The 18,801-nt window shown below is 32.6% G+C and overlaps 2 protein-coding genes across 3 annotated transcripts; both read right to left on the bottom strand.

The window, feature by feature from the left end:
- Window positions 1-2,121: 2,121 nt before the first annotated feature.
- LOC142644697 (heat shock cognate 70 kDa protein-like) lies at window positions 2,122-13,446 on the bottom strand. 2 transcript variants are annotated; one of them, XM_075819271.1, is made up of 2 exons: window positions 13,158-13,446; window positions 2,122-3,709 (listed from the first exon to the last, which is right to left on the bottom strand). In XM_075819271.1, exons 1-2 carry the CDS (start codon window positions 13,369-13,371, stop codon window positions 2,211-2,213), a joined length of 1,713 nt encoding a protein of 570 aa, XP_075675386.1. In that variant the 5' UTR covers window positions 13,372-13,446; the 3' UTR covers window positions 2,122-2,210. The 2 variants fall into 2 exon arrangements, with proteins under 2 accessions (XP_075675386.1, XP_075675387.1); XM_075819272.1 differs by lacking the exon at window positions 13,158-13,446 and adding an exon at window positions 5,941-6,347.
- A 673-nt stretch (window positions 13,447-14,119) lies between these two features.
- Window positions 14,120-18,505, bottom strand: LOC142644695 (heat shock cognate 70 kDa protein-like). Its single transcript, XM_075819270.1, has 2 exons — window positions 18,098-18,505; window positions 14,120-15,842 (listed from the first exon to the last, which is right to left on the bottom strand). The coding sequence occupies exons 1-2, from the start codon at window positions 18,309-18,311 to the stop codon at window positions 14,338-14,340; spliced, it is 1,719 nt and encodes a 572-aa protein (XP_075675385.1). The 5' UTR covers window positions 18,312-18,505; the 3' UTR covers window positions 14,120-14,337.
- Window positions 18,506-18,801: the final 296 nt, after the last annotated feature.

Here is an 18,801-nt window from a genome sequence, read left to right as displayed (position 1 = left end):
ATGGCAGCACTGCTGGATGCTTTATAACTTATAATCCAATGTGCGAAGCGCCCATAGTGCACTTGGTATATTCTTATTCTTAATCATTATGGTCAGTGAAAGAAAAAAAATGAGAACAAGCACCAATAGTAGAAGATGGTCTGCAATCTGCATGCTGTCTTCCATATTGACCTTGTACATGCCACTGTTATGTTCCTTTTATGCATATTGCGAAGCTAGAGACAGTTTGAAGCAAGGAGAGTGGATAAGTGACAATGGAGAAACTCTGGTTTCGGCTGGAGGGATGTTTGAATTTGGATTCTTTAGTCCTACTGGAAGCTCTGGCAAGTCTCTGGGACAGGGTCTTGTTGATTGCTGAGGTTCTTATTTCCCTTTTAGGTTAGGAATTTTTTTGGTTTAAAATTTAATTGGGTATTTAGTTTATAAAAATTTAATTATTATAATTTTTGTTGATTTAAAAATCTAATTTGGGACTTTGAGTAGTGAGTGAGGACTAATCTTGGCTTTTTTTTCCTGAGGTTTTTATTAGGCTTGCTATTATTATAATTTTTTTTTTTGGAATTTTTCTTTTTGCTCAATAGGCCCAAATATATGAGTCTTTTGGCTAAATATTGCAAAAAATGAAGTTTTTTGTTGTTATAGCCACTGTTCAAAGTTATTTGGCAAAATGAGGAAAGAGAATGAATTTCGGCAACAGCGTTGCCAAAATTGCATAAAAAAGTATGAGAGAGAAATAAATTTGCAGGTGATGGCAGGATTTGAATTTCAGTAATCCCATTACCGAAATTCCTGCTGCCCAAACCATTACCCGAGTGAGTGCCCAAATAAAAACAATTGTGGCAATGCCATTGACGAAAATGGGAAAAAAAAAAAAAAAGAAGTCAATTGTGGCAATGGCATTGCCGAAAATGGGGGAAAATATTATAAAAAAAAAAAAATCAATTGTGGCAATGGCATTGCCGAAAATGGGGAAAAAAAGTAAAAAAAAAAAAAAAAAAAAAAATCTATTGTGGCAATGGCATTGCCGAAAATGGGTGAGAAAAAAAAAATTGTGGCAACCAAGTCGCCGAAAATGGAGGGAAAAAAAATGCTTCGTCCACAACATTTTTCACAACAAATTACAAGTGGTTAGTTGTTATTGGTTTAAATTTAAACCTAATACTAAGATAACTTTTGTGCCCCAATAATAACAATCAGTAACAACCTGCCAGTTAGGATTTGTTGTAAAAATGTCGTGGATGTATCATTTCTAAAAAAAATCGTAGTGCCAAAATAGAAAAAAAAAAAAAAAAGTGGCAAATTGTTTTGTGGCAATTGCATTGCCCAAATAGAGGGAAAAAAAAAAAAAACAATTTGCCACTTTTTTTTTCCTTCTATTTCGGCACCACGATTTTTTTGAGAAATGATACGTCTACAATATTTTCACAACAAATCCTAACTGGCAGGTTGTTACTGATTGTTATTATTGGGGTACAAAAATTATCTTAGTATTAAGTTTAAATTTAAACCAATAACAACTAACCACTTGTAATTTGTTGTGAAAAATGTTGTGGACGAAGCATTTTTTTTTCCCTCCATTTTCGGCGACTTGGTTGCCACAATTTTTTTTATCACCCATTTTCGGCAATGCCATTGCCACAATTGATTTTTTTTTTTAATATTTTCCCCCATTTTCGGCAATGCCATTGCCGCAATAGACTTTTTTTTTTTTTTTTTTTTTTTTATACTTTTCTCCCATTTTGGGCAATGGCACTTCAATTGGTTTTTTTTTTTTTTTTTTTTTTTTTCTTTTCTCTCATTTTCGGCAATGGCACCTCAATTGGTTTTTTTTTTCAATGGCATTGCCACAATTGTTTTTATTTGGGCACTCACTCGGGTAATGGTTTGGGCAGCAGGAATTTCGGTAATGGGATTACCGAAATTCAAATCCTGCCATCACCTGCAAATTTATTTCTCTCTCATACTTTTTTATGCAATTTCGGCAACGCTGTTGCCGAAATTCATTCTCTTTCCTCATTTTACCAAATAACTTTGAACAGTGCCTATAACAACAAAAAACTTCATTTTTTGCAATATTTAGCCAAAAGATTCCAAATATATTGTTAAGTGGAATAAACTATGGACCAAAGTTTAATTTTATAGGGTATAAAATAACTAAGGGTGGTCACAAATATTTTTTTAAGGGTATACAAATATAAAATATAAAATTATTACTTTTTTTTTCCAGTCACCATGAGATATAAGCCCGCCGCTGCCACAATTCCATCAACTATATACCCGGCAGTGTTTAGCCAACCCTGAACCTTCTTCCTGTATTCATCATCTTCAGCCTTGTGTATCTCTGCATCCTGGACCATCCTGGCAATATCTTCACTGGACAGATTTCCCTTATAATTAGTGAAAGTGATCTCACTCATCACGCCAGTGGTCATCTCCTTGGCAGAAACATTCAAGATACCATTAGCGTCAATATCAAAGCAAACTTTTGCCTTAGTAACACCCTTAGGTGCTAATGGAATGCCAGAAAGCTCAAATTGTCCCAATAAGTTGTTGTCACAAGCTCTACATCTCTCACCCTCGTAAACAGAGAACAACATAGAAGTTTGGTTGTCCCTCATGGTGGTGTATATCTCCTTCTTGGTGGGAATGGGGGTATTCCTTGGAATCACAACAAGCATATCTGATCCACGAACCTCTATTCCGAGGGACAGAGGAGTGACATCTAAGAGCACGATGTCTTGAAGTTTCTGATTACCCATTCCGGTCAAGATTGCAGCTTGAACAGCAGCTCCATAAGCCACAGCCTCATCTGGATTAATTCTCTTACAAAGTTCCTTCCCATTGAAGAATTCCTGCAACAACTGCTGCACCATGGGAATTCTGGAAGAACCACCTGTAACAAGAACATCATGGACACAGCTCCTGTCCATCTTAGCATCAGTCAAACACGTCTCCACGATATGGATACACTTCATGAACAAATCCCTATTGAGTTCCTCAAATTTGGCACGGGTAATAGTTGAAAAGAAATCAATACCATTACATAAAGAATCAACATCAATAGTAGTCTCCATTGCAGAGGAAAGAATTTTTTTTGCTTTCTCACAAGCGTTTTTTAACTTCCTATGTGCTTTGGGGTTTTCACTAATGTCCACCTTGTGCTGCCTCTTAAATATATTAACGAAGTGCTTTACCATTCTGTTATCAAAGTCCTCACCTCCAAGGTGAGTGTCTCCAGCAACAGCCTTTACTTCAAAGACACCCTTCTCAATGGTAATTAGTGAGATATCTGTAGTGCCACCACCCAAATCAAAAATCAATACATTTTTTTTGCCAATGCTACTTTCCATCCTATCAAGACCGTAAGCAATGGCGGCAGCAGTTGGTTCGTTAATTATACGCAAGACATTTAGGCCTGCAAGGCCTCCAGCATCCCCTGTTGCCTTACGTTGTGAGTCATTGAAGTAAGCAGGGACAGCAACAACTGCATTTTTTACAGTTGTGCCCAGGTAAGCTTCGGCAATCTCACGCATCATTCTTAGGACCACAGATGAGATTTCCTCAGCAGAAAAGGGCATCTCCGTGCCCTTATAATCGACAATGATTATAGGCTTATCACCAGGACCTTCGATGACCTTGAATGGCCAAAGATTGATCTCACTCTGAACCAAGGGATCGCTGAATCTCCTCCCAATCAATCGCTTGGCATCTACAAATATGACAATACCATTTTAAGGAATCAATAAATTATTTGACAACAATAAAGCATAAGGAGCAGAAAAAATTATTGATTTCTTGTCCATGGGTATATATATTTAAGTAGAATTAGAAAACATCGAAAATTGGCAGCTTAAGCTCTTGCTGATGACCTTGAAATTTTTTAATTTAAATCGATACTATATGCCTGAAATTTGTAACAGAGAACTTTAATTACGCTCAAATTAAATACAATTAATAAAGCCAAAACTGCCCGTAATTGATAGCTTTCAAAACCATGCATGGTAGAATTTGAATGAGATTGTCGCCCATAAAATGGTGAATATGAATGCTATAAAACATTGTGAGATATTCGGGTAAGTTCGTTTTTTTTTTTTTTTTTTGACTTATTTAATTAGGTAAAGTATAGCAACATATTTATCATTTGAAGAAAAAGTAAAGTTATATTTTTATTCCAAAAAAAAGGTATAGATATATTTTTATGTAATTTAATTTCAAATCAAATAAAAGGCAAATAATAATAAGCTCATCCAAACATATTATAATGATTAAGTTAAATAATCCTGCATCTTTTGGCTAATATTTTAGTGCAAACTAATTTTGTAAAAGGAAAAACTAGAAACTTCTGGAAAAGAAGTTCCATTTTTCCTTTAAATTTTCACTAATCTGAGCAATTAATGCATGGGAAAAGCTTGATAAAAAAAAAATTATATATGAGACATTCAATTAATAATACTATTAATAGATAACAAGTTAAATTAGATAATTTGTGAAAAGGATCTTTCCTAATTTAATTAGAAATTATTAAACCTAATTTAATTAGAATTTGTTTAGTATTAGGGTACAAGTTATCTCTATACTCCAGGAAAAAGTTTATTTATATATGATACATATTAATTCAATAAGTACTAATAAATAAAATTTGATTACATAATTATAAAAAAGGTCAAACCTAATTTAATCAAAAAAATTTGTACTATTTGGTTACTTATCAAAAAAGATGGTGAATTTTAATTAATTTAAGCTAACATAGTTTGATATTATTTCTAACTACAAAAAATAAATTAATATATTTGAAGGAGACCAGGGATGGAGCCAAAAAATCATTCAATTTCTTCTGTTCTTAAGTAGTTTGCCTCCCTAACGTGGTGAAAAATAGAAAATAAATGACTCCCACTCCAGAGAAACAAACATTGATACCAACATAAAAAAAAGAAAGAAAAAAACTTCCCTCACATATCAAAGTATTAACTTTTTCATCTACTTCACTATTTTTTTAAAGTAGCTTTTATGTTGTCTCATAATTTCCACCCATTTTACTAATTTCTTTTCTTTTTCATTATTATCACTCATTTCACTATTTATGTCACTTTTCTTGTTGAGTAATTCATATTTATTATTTTTTCAAGTGGCACTAATTACATTCTTAACTTATCAACTTATTAGCATTTTGTAGTAAAATTTGTAGTAGTTTAACATTTTTTTTTTTTTGTCTTTTCTCATGAAAATTCAATTATTGGGCTCCATAATTACATAAATTAATATATTTTTAAAAAAACATAATGCTCTTATACTCGACCTTGCCTAACCAAAAGAATAGATGCCCTAATCCCTATCCAAGACCAGGCTAGTAGGGATAACTTTGCTATGGTGTGTATCTGAATAACCTAGGTCTAAGTATTTAAGTAAAAGAAAGAAATGAAAAAAAAAGAGAGAATATTATGAAATTAAGTAACCTTGTTTGGATATTTTAGAATAAAAGAACGGAAATTTAAATTTGAGGTTTTGAGAGAATAGAAAGGAATGATGAATATTCTCTGGCTCCTATCTATTTCATTCTTTCACACTTAACCTTCAAAATAAGGAAATAAACTTTTCATTCCCTTCATTATAACTCTCATATAAGAAAATGGAAAAATATTCTAAAAATATTCTTTTAATTCATTTCTCTACTATTCTTTTTCCTCCTCCTAAATGAGGGCTTAGGGCCAATTTGAAGTTAAAAAGACTATATCTTTTTCAATTCTAACCCAATCACAATTTAGCAAATAAAATAAAATAAAAATTTATGTGGAATTATTATTAATATTCATGCGATGAGCTAACAATGGATGTGATCAAAGTTATTTTCACAAATCACCTTATTATTATTAATGGGGAGTATAACACTAACTGCTTAAGAATAACACTAAAATAAAAAAATAAAAAAACTTTGAAGATTACCAAAGATGGAGTTGGTGGGGTTCCTGGCAACTTGCATCTTCGCCGCATCACCGACCAAGCGCTCCGTGTGAGTGAAAGCAACATAAGATGGCGTTGTCCTCTCTCCATAATTATTTACTATTATCTCTACTCTTTCATTTTGCCACACTGCCACGCACGAGTTCGTTGTTCCTAGATCAATTCCTATCGCCGGACCCTCTCCATGGTCGGACATTGTCGTCGGGAATAGAAGCCTAAAGACTTTTGTTAATCAAAACAAAAGTAGATGCTGTAGATGAAAGTGGACTATGAGGCACTTTAGAACTGAAAGGTTGAAGGCCTTAAATGCTTAACATGCACATGGGCACGCTGGTGCTTTTAGAAAAAGGAAAAGAAAATAGAAGAAAGCAGTATGTATGAGACACTTTTGATGATGAAAGCTTAAAGACGGTACAATCTCCTTAACCCTTTTTTGTTTTTTTTTCTTGACAAGCTATATCCCTGAACCTCGAAGTTTCCTCCCTTCCACTAAAGATGGAAAAGGAAAAGGAAAAGGAAAAGGAAAAAGGAAAAGGAAAAGGAAAAAGAATTGATATTTTGATTAGTTACACATTTTAAAAAATTAATAAAATTGAGATACAATATATTAGTTTCCTTAATTAAATTCAAACATTTTCATGGATTGAATTTATCAATCAATATTAATATTTTTTTTATAAAGTATTACTATTTATCTTTTATTTATTAATGTAATCATATTTTTAAATTTAATTGGAAAATGATTTTATTGCATTTAAGTTATGAGCAAGACTTAAGTACAGTACTTATGTATTATTCTTTAAATTCTTCTTTTAAAATTCTGTCATGTGAATTTTTTCTCAGAAAGTATATTTTTTAGTTAAGTAACTATTTGACTAAATTTTAAAAGAGGAACCTAAAGAACAGTATCTAAAATACTTAAGCTATTATATTGAAATTTACTCTATGCAAATTTATTTAAGAGAATTTTTTTTTCCCTGTCTCATGGTGAGCCGATCCAGATGGTTATATATATATAAATTTTTTTTTTTGAAATATGAAAAACAGAATTAGGTCGGGAGGACTGAGGAGGGCCACCATTTGCAATGATAATAAAAAGTATATCTGATGTGGGTTCCACCCTGCGGTTGTTGCGCTAGTGAGGACTGGGAGATGTACACGTGGCACACGTCACCATTGCCAAAGAGGGGCATGTAGATGAATATAAATATAGAGAGGTCGGCCATCCGTTGGAGAAGCTCAAAAGAAATCCACGTGAAACTGATACACAAACAGACAAAACGACATTGCTTTCCGTGTGTTTTGTTCTTTTCGATGGGAATAATAATAATAATAATAATAATGTAGATTCATTCTTCAAGTTTTCTTGTAGGAATTTTGGAAAAAAATTTGGGTCGGTATTTCATTTTAAGCAATTGACCAAGTTATTTTTTTCATGCCATGACAGTGAAAATAAAGAATGTGGTGGAGATGCAAGTGGAGTTGAAGACATTGTGAGGAACATGAAAGCAGTTGAAAGGGCAGTCTTGGGGTTTATGTGCAAGCAGATTATTGACATGGGAAGATTGATGTGGGTCAAGGAATGCGGTTTAGAAACAGAGTTTGTTATATATGTCCCATCAAGCATTTCTCCTAAAAACCATCTACTGATTGCCAGACATACTGATCAATTTTGAGATGTCTTTGTTTTTTCTTTTATGTAGGATTGTATGATTTCCAATTTTGCTAGAATGTGATATTGTATGACACTCTTATTCAAGTTTTGAAATGAGAAGTAGAGTTCTGAGAATTGCTTGGCAAGTGAATGAAATACATTTAACACGATTTCACTTTCATCTCTTCAGCTTGGACTTGGTTAGGGACAATTTTGGGGATGAAATGTGGTAATTGACATGAGTATTGCAAAAATTTACCTAACTAGGACAAGGTACAATCTGCTTTGGTAGATTGCATACTCTCTAGCAGCATTTTAGCCTTCAGAAAAACTAATGAGGAAAAACACAACAATATTTGATCTGATCATAAAACTCTCACGAAATATGTTTCACTGGTTATAATTTCCTAGTGAAATATGTTCAACTTTATACTACACATGTAAGTGAGTCTCCAATTTCTTTCTTGAACAGCCTACAATTGATACACTTAGCTTACTTTCCTGCTGCTTTCCTTTTTACTCTTCCTTTACATCCATAACCAGTTCTTGCTTGTAAAAAAATGTCACTCGCTATCTCTGCGATTATAAAGTGGAGCAAGTTTAAACCCTTTTACTCTTGGCTATAATTTGATTAGCCGTTCACCTATTCCGTTCTTGTCATCTGCCTGCACTTTTTAGATGGGTACGCATGAGCAGATGTGTTACCCTTATCCGAACTCCCATTAGTCATGCTGACTTGAAAAAGGGCTTGGCCACATCCACTTTGGCTTTTGGAAGTTGCTCTTATTTTGTTTTCGTGTAGTGCTTACTCTATTTCAGTTTTACGCGATAAGGAACTTAGTTTTGATAATAAAATGAAGTAACCAATGTTTTATTAAATTGTGAAGTTACATTACAAATATCACATGGCATGCTGCAAAAGAGAATTCACTAATTTATTAAATCATTTCCTTTGCTCCCATTTGTAAACTAAAACTATAATTCAGTAATTAAATACAATGCTTATTTTGCAATTTTAAAATAAATTACAATTGTACAGAATAAATTGAATATATTGATGAGCTTAAGTCCTACTACCTATTCATCTAACACCAACTGCCTCTTTGCTTGATTGACAAACAATATGTTCGAAATGGTTGAGCTGCAAATCACTTTGTCTCCATTAAACTATCATATCTTCTAGGAAAGCAAGCAGTGAAGGAAAAAGGCAGGCAAACACCTTCTTTTGTAAAAAATTTGGACAGAAAACAAGCAGGAGCAACTTGCATCTTTTTACAATTTAATGAAGACGTTCCTTGAGAACATGCTTCAACTGAGAGGTTGAGAAAAAAATGAACAAATCTTTAAGCATGGTAACCCAATTGTCATTATTTTCCTACAATAATGAAAAGTTATACATTCAGTAGATACCACATTTAAAAATAAAGCTACAATGTTAATGACCGGTCACTAGAGCAGTCTTAGAAGATATGACAAATAAACCAAAAAAATTCACTAGCCACTAAAACATCTTTAGGTATTGCTAATATCAATACCTCCAATAACTTCCAAGATATGCAAATCAAGATATTTGTATTTAATTCTCTAAGATTAGTATTTGATTGTTGTTCTAAGAATCTTTTGCCTTTCTAGTTTCGAATTTCTAATTTGAAACTATCAATCAAACACCAAAGACAAACATCAGACATTGAAAAAATAATTAGAACTCAACTTCATCAAGGTGAACAGAGAAATCAATGTCCATTTGCTGTTAATTTTCCTTTGTACCTCTTCCACATAAAACTCAAATGCTTCTCACTCTCTCTTCAAAATTGGATAGCCAGCTTCAAAGGGTACTATCAATAGTTACCAATTTACATTATCACTAACTACCTGCTACTCTACAAGGATCCCATCATCCTTAAGAGGCAATTGTACTATTAATAGTTGCAAAGAAAGCACTAGAACTAAATTATCACAAATAATGCCATTGTTCCTCCCTACATATATGATCAACAATTATAAGCGGCCTTATATAACTAGCAATTATTTTTTATACATAAATAAATTTGATAAGATTAAGACATGGTGTTACTACAACACAGTGATTAACACACTTAGACATTAATGAAGGGTTTGTTCTTTTCTTGCTTTTCCTACTGATGCGATGTCAAAATGGTTTCTTAGGAGTTTATCAGCTTTGTGGTTTATCAGACCAATTAACCAAAATTGATGCCCAAATCAGAATCAACAAAGGAAAATTCTAACAAACCTCAAAATAACACAAACCCAGAAACTAGAATTGAAAACCCAAATCAAAACTAACCAAAGCAATAATAACGCAGACCCATTAACCAAAATTGAAATCAGAATTAACAAAGAAATACTCTACCAAACCTCAAAATAACACAAACCTAGCACTAGAATTGGAAACCCAAATCAAAACTAACCAAAGCAATAATAACATAGACCCATTAACCAAAATTGACACCCAAGTCAGAGAAAAACTATACCAACCTCAAAATAACACAAACCCAACAACTAGAATTGAAAACCTATAATGAGATTTAATCGATACATACCAACGAATCACTTTAGTTCCAGCCAACCAATATGTGAAAATAGAGCGAGAGAGAGAGTTCAAAGAGCTGGATTCGATAACTCAAACAATCTAAGCGAGAGAGAAGGAAAGAGCGAGAGAAAGAGAAGAAAAGAGAACGTCATAGGAAATCTAGGAGCTGGTCAGTTTTGGGGTTTTCTTGTGGGAGTTCTTGAGTCTAAAACAGGGGGAAAATAAAAGAGAAAAGAAATAAACGGAGAGGTAAACGGCAGTTTCACTGTTAAGTAAGTGGACAACTGTTTAAATTTTAAAATGGGTATCTAAGGTACTTCACCTAAAGTACTGTATCTAAGTTTTGCTCTATTAATAAATAACAAGTTAAATTAGAGAATTTGTGAAAATGATCTTTCCTAATTTAATTAGAAATTATTAAACCTAATTTAATTAGAATTTTTTTAGTATTAGGGTACAAGTAATCTCTATACTCCAGGAAAAAGTTTATTTATATATGATACATATTAATTCAATAAGTACTAATCAATAAAATTTGATTACATAATTTATAAAAAAGGTCAAACCTAATTTAATCAAAAAAATTTGTACTATTTGGTTACTTATCAAAAAAGATGGTGAATTTTAATTAATTTAAGCTAGCATAGTTTGATATTATTTCTAACTACAAAAAATAAATTAATGTATTAGAAGGAGACCAGGGATGGAGCCAAACAATAAATTAATTTCTTCTGTTCTTAAGTAGTTTGCCTCCCTAACATGGTGAAAAATAGAAAATAAATGACTCCCACTCCAGAGAAACAAACATTGATACCAACATAAAAAAAGAAAGAAAAAAACATTCCCTCCCATATCAAAGTATTAACTTTTTCACCTACTTCACTATTTTTTTAAAGTAGCTTTTATATTGTCTCATAATTTCCACCCATTTGACTAATTTCTTTTCTTTTTCATTAATATCACTCATTTCACTATTTATGTGACTTTTCTTGTTGAGTAATTCATATTTATTATTTTTTCAAGTGGCACTAATTACATTCTTAACTTATCAACTTATTAGCATTTTGTAGTAATTTAACATTTTTTTTTGGTCTTTTCTCATGGAAATTCAATTATTGGGCTCCATAATTACATAAATTAATATATTTTTAAAAAACATAATGCTCTTATACTCGACCTTGCCTAACCATAAGAATAGATGACCTACTCCCTATGCAAGACCAGGCTAGTAGGGATAACTTTGCTATGATGTGTATCTGAATAACCTAGGTCTAAGTGTTGTCGCAGCCCCATTCGGCATATAGATGATAAATCTGCACAGCTTCTGGTTGTGGGGAACCAGTCATCATTGACGCTAGATATCATATAGTGGCATACCATATCAACACCAGCTAGTACATCGCCAAATAAATACATCGTCGAACTATCGGTGCATCGGTATGGGGGTGTTTCCACTCGAATAGTTAGGATTGACCTTGATATATTTAAATTGGAGAACGAGTCAAATGATAAGCAAATGCAACGCGTTTTGTTGCTTCAATTTGGAAAAACTCGGATCAAGGTTTAACCTTTTTAATTTGAAAGCAGTCGTAAAGTGGTCATTGCACTCCATTTTGAGCTACCCCATATCTGCCAATTGGGTTTTTGATTCCGTTGTGGATGATATTCGAGTTGCCTTTTTTGAAACTCTTAATTCCACTTATGGTTGTTTAAGATTCTCCCTGGAAATGCTAATTTTTAACCCACAATGTTATTAAGTGGGCCACTTGTAATTCCTTTGTTTGGAAGTTCTTAAGGAAATGAAATGAAATGATAATAAAGAAATGGAATAGAATGTGTTTAAGTAATAGAGAGAAATGAAAAAAAAAAAATATATATATATATATATATATATATATATTATGGATTTAAGTAACCTTATTTGGATATTTTAAAATAAAGGAATGAAAATGAAAATTTGAGGTTTTGAGAGAATAAAAAAGGAATGATGAATATTCCCCCGGCTTCTACCTATTTCATTCCTTCACACTTAACCTCCAAAATAAGGAAATTGATTTTTTATTCCCTCCATTATAACTCTCATATAAGGAAATGAAAAAATATTTTAAAATTATTCTTTTAATTCATTTATCTGCCATTCTTTTCCCTCATCCTAAATGAGGGCTTAGGACCTATCCCATCTTCTCTCTTCCCTTATGAACTATTTTTTAGGAAAAAAAAAAAAGGAATTGTTAAGTTATTCTGGCTTTTTCGCTGGGTAATAGGGTTTTAATTTAGCCCAAAAACACTAGCACAAAAAGAATATAATTAACTTTTAAGATTTCACAAAGCATATACTAATAACACGATTGGTGGCCTAGTGGCTAGGACCTTAGGCCAACAAAACTCCACTATATGGAGCCAAGGCAAGGGAGCCACATTGATTCCTCCTCCTAACCATTTATAAAAAAATAAAAAAAAAAAGTACCTTGCATAGTAATTCAATAAAAAAAAAAAAAAAAGGCATGTATATGTTACCACCATATAGATACTTTTAAATTGCATCTGCCTCTGCTTACTAAAATGATTATCATCTTTTATGATATCCATCGAGAAATTGATTTTCTTTTTTTTAAAAAAAATATGTGACTTGTTAGTTGTTACTTGTTACTATCAACTTAATATGACATTAATAAATAAATAAAAATTATGAGTTATTATGTGATGTAATATAATTGTCAATTTGACGTAGACAATTTTTTTTTTCTTTCCAAACAGAAGTTAAAAAGATTATATCTTTTTCAATTTTGACCCAATCACAATTTATCAAATAAAATAAAATAAAAATTTATGTGGAATTATTATTAATTTTCATGCGATGAGCTAACAATGGATGTGATCAAAGTTATTTTCACGTATTACCTTAGTATTATTAATGGGGAGTATAACACTAAGTGCTTAAGAATAACACTAAAAAGAAAACCAAAAAAAAAAAAAAAAAACTTGGAAGATGACCAAAGACGGTGTTGGTGGGGTTCCTGGCGACCTGCATCTTGGCCGCATCACCGACCAAGCACTCCATGTGAGTGAAAGCAACATAAGATGGCGTCGTCCTCTCTCCCTGATCATTTACTATTATCTCTACTCTTTCATTTTGCCACACTGCCACGCACGAGTTCGTCGTTACTAGATCGATTCCTATCGCTGGACCCTCTCCATGGTCGGACATTGTTGTCAGGAATAGAAGCCCAAAGACTTTTGTTAATCAAAACTAAAGTAGATACTGTAGATGAAAGTAGACTATGAGGCATTTTAGAACTGAAAGGTTGAAGGCCCTAAATATATACTTACCATGCACATGGGCGCGCGGGTGCTTTTAGAAAAAGCAAAAAGAAATAGAAGAAAGCAGTATGTATGAGACACTTTTGATGATGAAAGCTTAAAGACGGTACAATCTCCTTAACCCTTTTTTTTTTCTTGATAAGCTATATCCCTTAAGCTCGAAGTTTCCTCCCTTCCACTAAAGAAAAGGAAAAGGAAAAGGAAAAGAAAGAAAAAGAAAAAGAAAAAGAAAAAGAAAAAGAAAAAGGCAAAAAATCTATTTTCATCTCTACATTTTCACGTGATTTTTACTTTAGTTTCTATCTTTTATTTTCACCGGTTTTAGTCCCTAAAATAAAAAATGCGATCTCGTTTTTGTTCCTACCGTTACTGCCCTAACGGCAAAGTCCTAAGTGGCAGACGAAACACCCTATTAGTTGACATGACACTGATGTGGCGATTAAAATATTATTAAAAAATATACCACGTCAGCATTTTATTTTTTTAAGCCACGTCAAAATTTTTTAAAAAAAATTTAAATTTAAAGAAAAACCTTAAATCTAATTAATTTAAAATTTAAAATTCTAAATATTCATGTCCTTCACAGACCAAGCCTAGCAACAACAACTTAAACCCAAATCAGAAGAACACAAACAAAAACAAGTAGAAGAAAATTAGATTAAATACTAACAGGAAATTTTCTTCATGTTCTTCCCAAATCCAAGAAGCAACCAAATCAATCTCTAGCAAACCCCAAATCCAAATCCAACAACCAAACCCAATCTCCATCAAATCCAGAAAAACAAAAAATAAATCCAAGAAACAAACCCTATAAATTTTTTTTAAGGGTATACAAATAGAAAATATTAAATTATTACATAAATTTTTTTCTTCCAGTCACCATGAGATATACGCCCGCCACTTGCGCAATTCCACCAACTATATACCCGGCAGTGTTTAGCCAACCCTGGACCTTCTTCCTGTATTCATCATCTTCAGCCTTGTGTATCTCTGCATCCTGGACTATCCTGTTAATATCTTCACTGGACAGTCTTCCCTTATAATTAGTGAAAGTGATCTCACTCATCATGCCAGTGGTCATCTCCTTGGCAGAAACATTCAAGATACCATTATCGTCAATATCAAAACAAACTTTTACCTTAGTAACACCCTTAGGTGCTAATGGAATGCCAGAAAGCTCAAATTGTCCCAATAAGTTGTTATCACAAGCTCTACATCTCTCACCCTCGTAAACAGAGAACAACATAGAAGTTTGGTTGTCCCTCATGGTGGTGTTTATCTCCTTCTTGGTGGGAAAGGGGGTATTCCTTGGAATCACAATAAGCATATCTGATCCACGAACCTCTATTCCGAGGGACAGAGGAGTGACATCTAAGAGCACGATGTCTTGAAGTTTCTGATTACCCATTCCGGTCAAGATTGCAGCTTGAACAGCAGCTCCATAAGCCACAGCCTCATCTGGATTAATGCTCTTACAAAGTTCCTTCCCATTGAAGAATTCCCGCAACAACTGCTGCACCATGGGAATTCTGGAAGAACCACCTGTAACAACAACATCATGGACACAGCTCTTGTCCATCTTAGCATCAGTCAAACACTTCTCCACGATATGGATACACTTCCTGAACAAATCCATATTGAGTTCCTCAAATTTGGCACGGGTAACAGTTGAAAAGAAATCAATACCATTACATAAAGAATCAACATCAATAGTCGTATCCATTGCAGAAGAAAGATTTTTTTTTGCTTTCTCACAAGCGTTTTTTAACCTCCTAAGAGCTTTGGAGTTTACACTAATGTCCACCTTGTGCTGCCTCTTAAATATATCAACGAAGTGCTTTACCATTCTTTTATCAAAGTCCTCACCTCCAAGGTGAGTGTCTCCAGCAACAGCCTTTACTTCAAAGACACCCTTCTCAATGGTAATTAGTGAGATATCTGTAGTGCCACCACCCAAATCAAAAATCAATACATTTTTTTCGCCAATGCTACTTTCCATCCTATCAAGACCGTAAGCAATGGCGGCAGCAGTTGGTTCGTTAATTATACGCAAGACATTTAGGCCTGCAAGGCCTCCGGCATCCCTTGTTGCCTTACGTTGTGAGTCATTGAAGTAAGCAGGGACAGCAACAACTGCATTTTTTACAGTTGTGCCCAGGTAAGCTTCGGCAATCTCACGCATCATTCTTAGGACCATAGATGAGATTTCCTCAGCAGAAAAGGGCATCTCCGTGCCGTTATAATCGACAATGATCATAGGCTTATCATCAGGACCTTCGATGACCTTGAATGACCAAAACTTGATCTCACTCTGAACCAAGGGATCGCTGAATCTCCTCCCAATCAATCGCTTGACATCTACATATATGACAATACCATTTTAAGGAATCAATTAATGATTTGACAACAATAAAGCATAAGGAGCAGAAAAAAATTATTGATTTCTTGTCCATGGGTATATATATTTAAGTAGAATTAGAAAACATCGAAAATTGGCAGCTTAAGCTCTTGCTGATGACCTTGAAATTTTTTAATTTAAATCGATACTATATGCCTGAAATTTGTAACAGAACTTTAATTACGCTCAAATTAAATACAATTAATAAAGCCAAAACTGCCCGTAATTGATAGCTTTCAAAACCATGCATGGTAGAATTTGAATGAGATTGTCGCCCATAAAATGGTGAATATGAATGCTATAAAACATTGTGAGATATTCGGGTAAGTTCGTTTTTTTTTTTTTTTTTTTTTTTTTGACTTATTTAATTAGGTAATGTATAGCAACATATTTATCATTCGAAGAAAAAGTAAAGTTATATTTTTATTCCAAAAAAAAAGTATAGATATATTTTTATGTAATTTAATTTCAAATCAAATAAAAGGCAAATAGTAATAAGCTCATCCAAACATATTATAATGATTAAGTTGAATAACCCTGCATCTTTTGGCTAATATTTTAGTGCAAACTAATTTTGTAAAAGGAAAAACTAGAAACTTCTGGAAAAGAAGTTCCATTTTTCCTTTAAATTTTCACTAATCTGAGCAATTAATGCATGGGAAAAGCTTGATAAAAAAAAAAAAATATATATATATATATATATATATATATGAGACATTCAATTAATAATACTATTAATAGATAACAAGTTAAATTAGATAATTTGTGAAAAGGATCTTTCCTAATTTAATTAGAAATTATTAAACCTAATTTAATTAGAATTTGTTTAGTATTAGGGTACAAGTTATCTCTATACTCCAGGAAAAAAGTTTATTTATATATGATACATATTAATTTAATAAGTACTAATAAATAAAATTTGATTACATAATTTATAAAAAAGGTCAAACCTAATTTAACCAAAAAAATTTGTATTATTTGGTTACTTATCAAAAAAGATGGTGAATTTTAATTAATTTGAGCTAACATAGTTTGATATTATTTCTAACTACAAAAAATAAATTAATATATTAGAACGAGACCAGGGATGGAGCCAAAAAATCATTCAATTTCTTCTGTTCTTAAGTAGTTTGCCTCCCTACCATGGTGAAAAATAGAAAATAAATGACTCCCACTCCGGAGAAACAAACATTGATACCAACATAAAAAAAGAAAGAAAAAAAGTTCCCTCACATATCAAAGTATTAACTTTTTCATCTACTTCACTATTTTATTAAAGTAGCTTTTATGTTGTCTCATAATTTCCACCCATTTTACTAATTTCTTTTCTTTTTCATTATTATCACTCATTTCACTATTTATGTCACTTTTCTTGTTGAGTAATTTATATTTATTATTTTTTCAAGTGGCACTAATTACACTCTTAACTTTATCACCTTATTAGCATTTTGTAGTAAAATTTGTAGTAGTTTAACATTTTTTTTTTTGGGTCTTTTCTCATGGAAATTCAATTATTGGGCTCCATAATTACATAAATTAATATATTTTTAAAAAAAACATAATGCTCTTATACTAGACCTTGCCTAACCATAAGAATAGATGCCCTAATCCCTATCCCAGACCAGGCTAGCACGGATAACTTTGCTATGGTGTGTATCTAGATAACCTAGATCTAAGTATTTAAGTAAAAGAAAGAAATGAAAAAAAAGAAGAAGAATATTATGGAATTAAGTAACCTTGTTTGGATATTTTAGAATAAAAGAGTGGAAATTTAAATTTGAGGTTTTGAGAGAATAGAAAAGAATGATGAATATTCTTTGGCTCCTATCTATTTCATTCTTTCACACTTAACCTTTAAAATAAGGAAATAGACTTTTCATTCCCTTCATTATAACTCTCATATAAGGAAATGGAAAAATATTTTAAAATTATTCTTTTAATTCATTTCTCTACTATTCTTTTTCCTCCTCCTAAATGAGGGCTTAGGGCCAATTAGAAGTTAAAAAGACTATATCTTTTTCAATTCTAACCCAATCACAATTTAGCAAATAAAATAAAATAAAAATTTATGTGGAATTATTATTAATATTCATGCGATGAGCTAACAATGGATGTGATCAAAGTTATTTTCACAAATCACCTTATTATTATTAATGGGGAGTATAACACTAACTGCTTAAGAATAACACTAAAATAAAAAAACTTTGAAGATTACCAAAGATGGAGTTGGTGGGGTTCCTGGCAACTTGCATCTTCGCCGCATCACCGACCAAGCGCTCCGTGTGAGTGAAAGCAACATAAGATGGCGTTGTCCTCTCTCCCTGATCATTTACTATTATCTCTACTCTTTCATTTTGCCACACTGCCACGCACGAGTTCGTCGTTCCCAGATCGATTCCTATCGCCGGACCCTCTCCATGGTCGGACATTGTCGTCGGGAATAGAAGCCTAAAGACTTTTGTTAATCAAAACAAAAGTAGATGCTGTAGATGAAAGTGGACTATGAGGCACTTTAGAACTGGAAGGTTGAAGGCCCTAAATGCTTAACATGCACATGGGCACGCCGGTGCTTTTAGAAAAAGGGAAAAGAAATAGAAGAAAGCAGTATGTATGAGACACTTTTGACTTTGAAAGCTTAAAGACAGTACAATCTCCTTAACCCCTTTTTTTTTTTCTTGACAAGCTATATCCCTTAACCTTGAAGTTTCCTCCCGTCCACTAAAGATGGAAAAGGAAAAGGAAAAAGAAAAAGAAAAAGAAAAAGTAAAAGGAAAAGGAAAAGGAAAAGGAAAAAGAAAAAGAAAAAGAAAAAGTAAAAGGAATAGGAAAAGGAAAAGGAAAAAGAAAAAGGAAAAGAAAAAGAAAAAGGAAAAGGAATTAGAAAAAGGAAAAGGAAAAGAAAAAGAAAAAAAAAGACAA

Source organism: Castanea sativa, chromosome 7 (assembly GCF_040712315.1).
Source record: "Castanea sativa cultivar Marrone di Chiusa Pesio chromosome 7, ASM4071231v1".
Taxonomy (NCBI): domain Eukaryota; kingdom Viridiplantae; phylum Streptophyta; class Magnoliopsida; order Fagales; family Fagaceae; genus Castanea; species Castanea sativa.
Note: the sequence above shows the minus strand (reverse complement) of the source record. Positions and strands in the feature narration are given on the sequence as shown.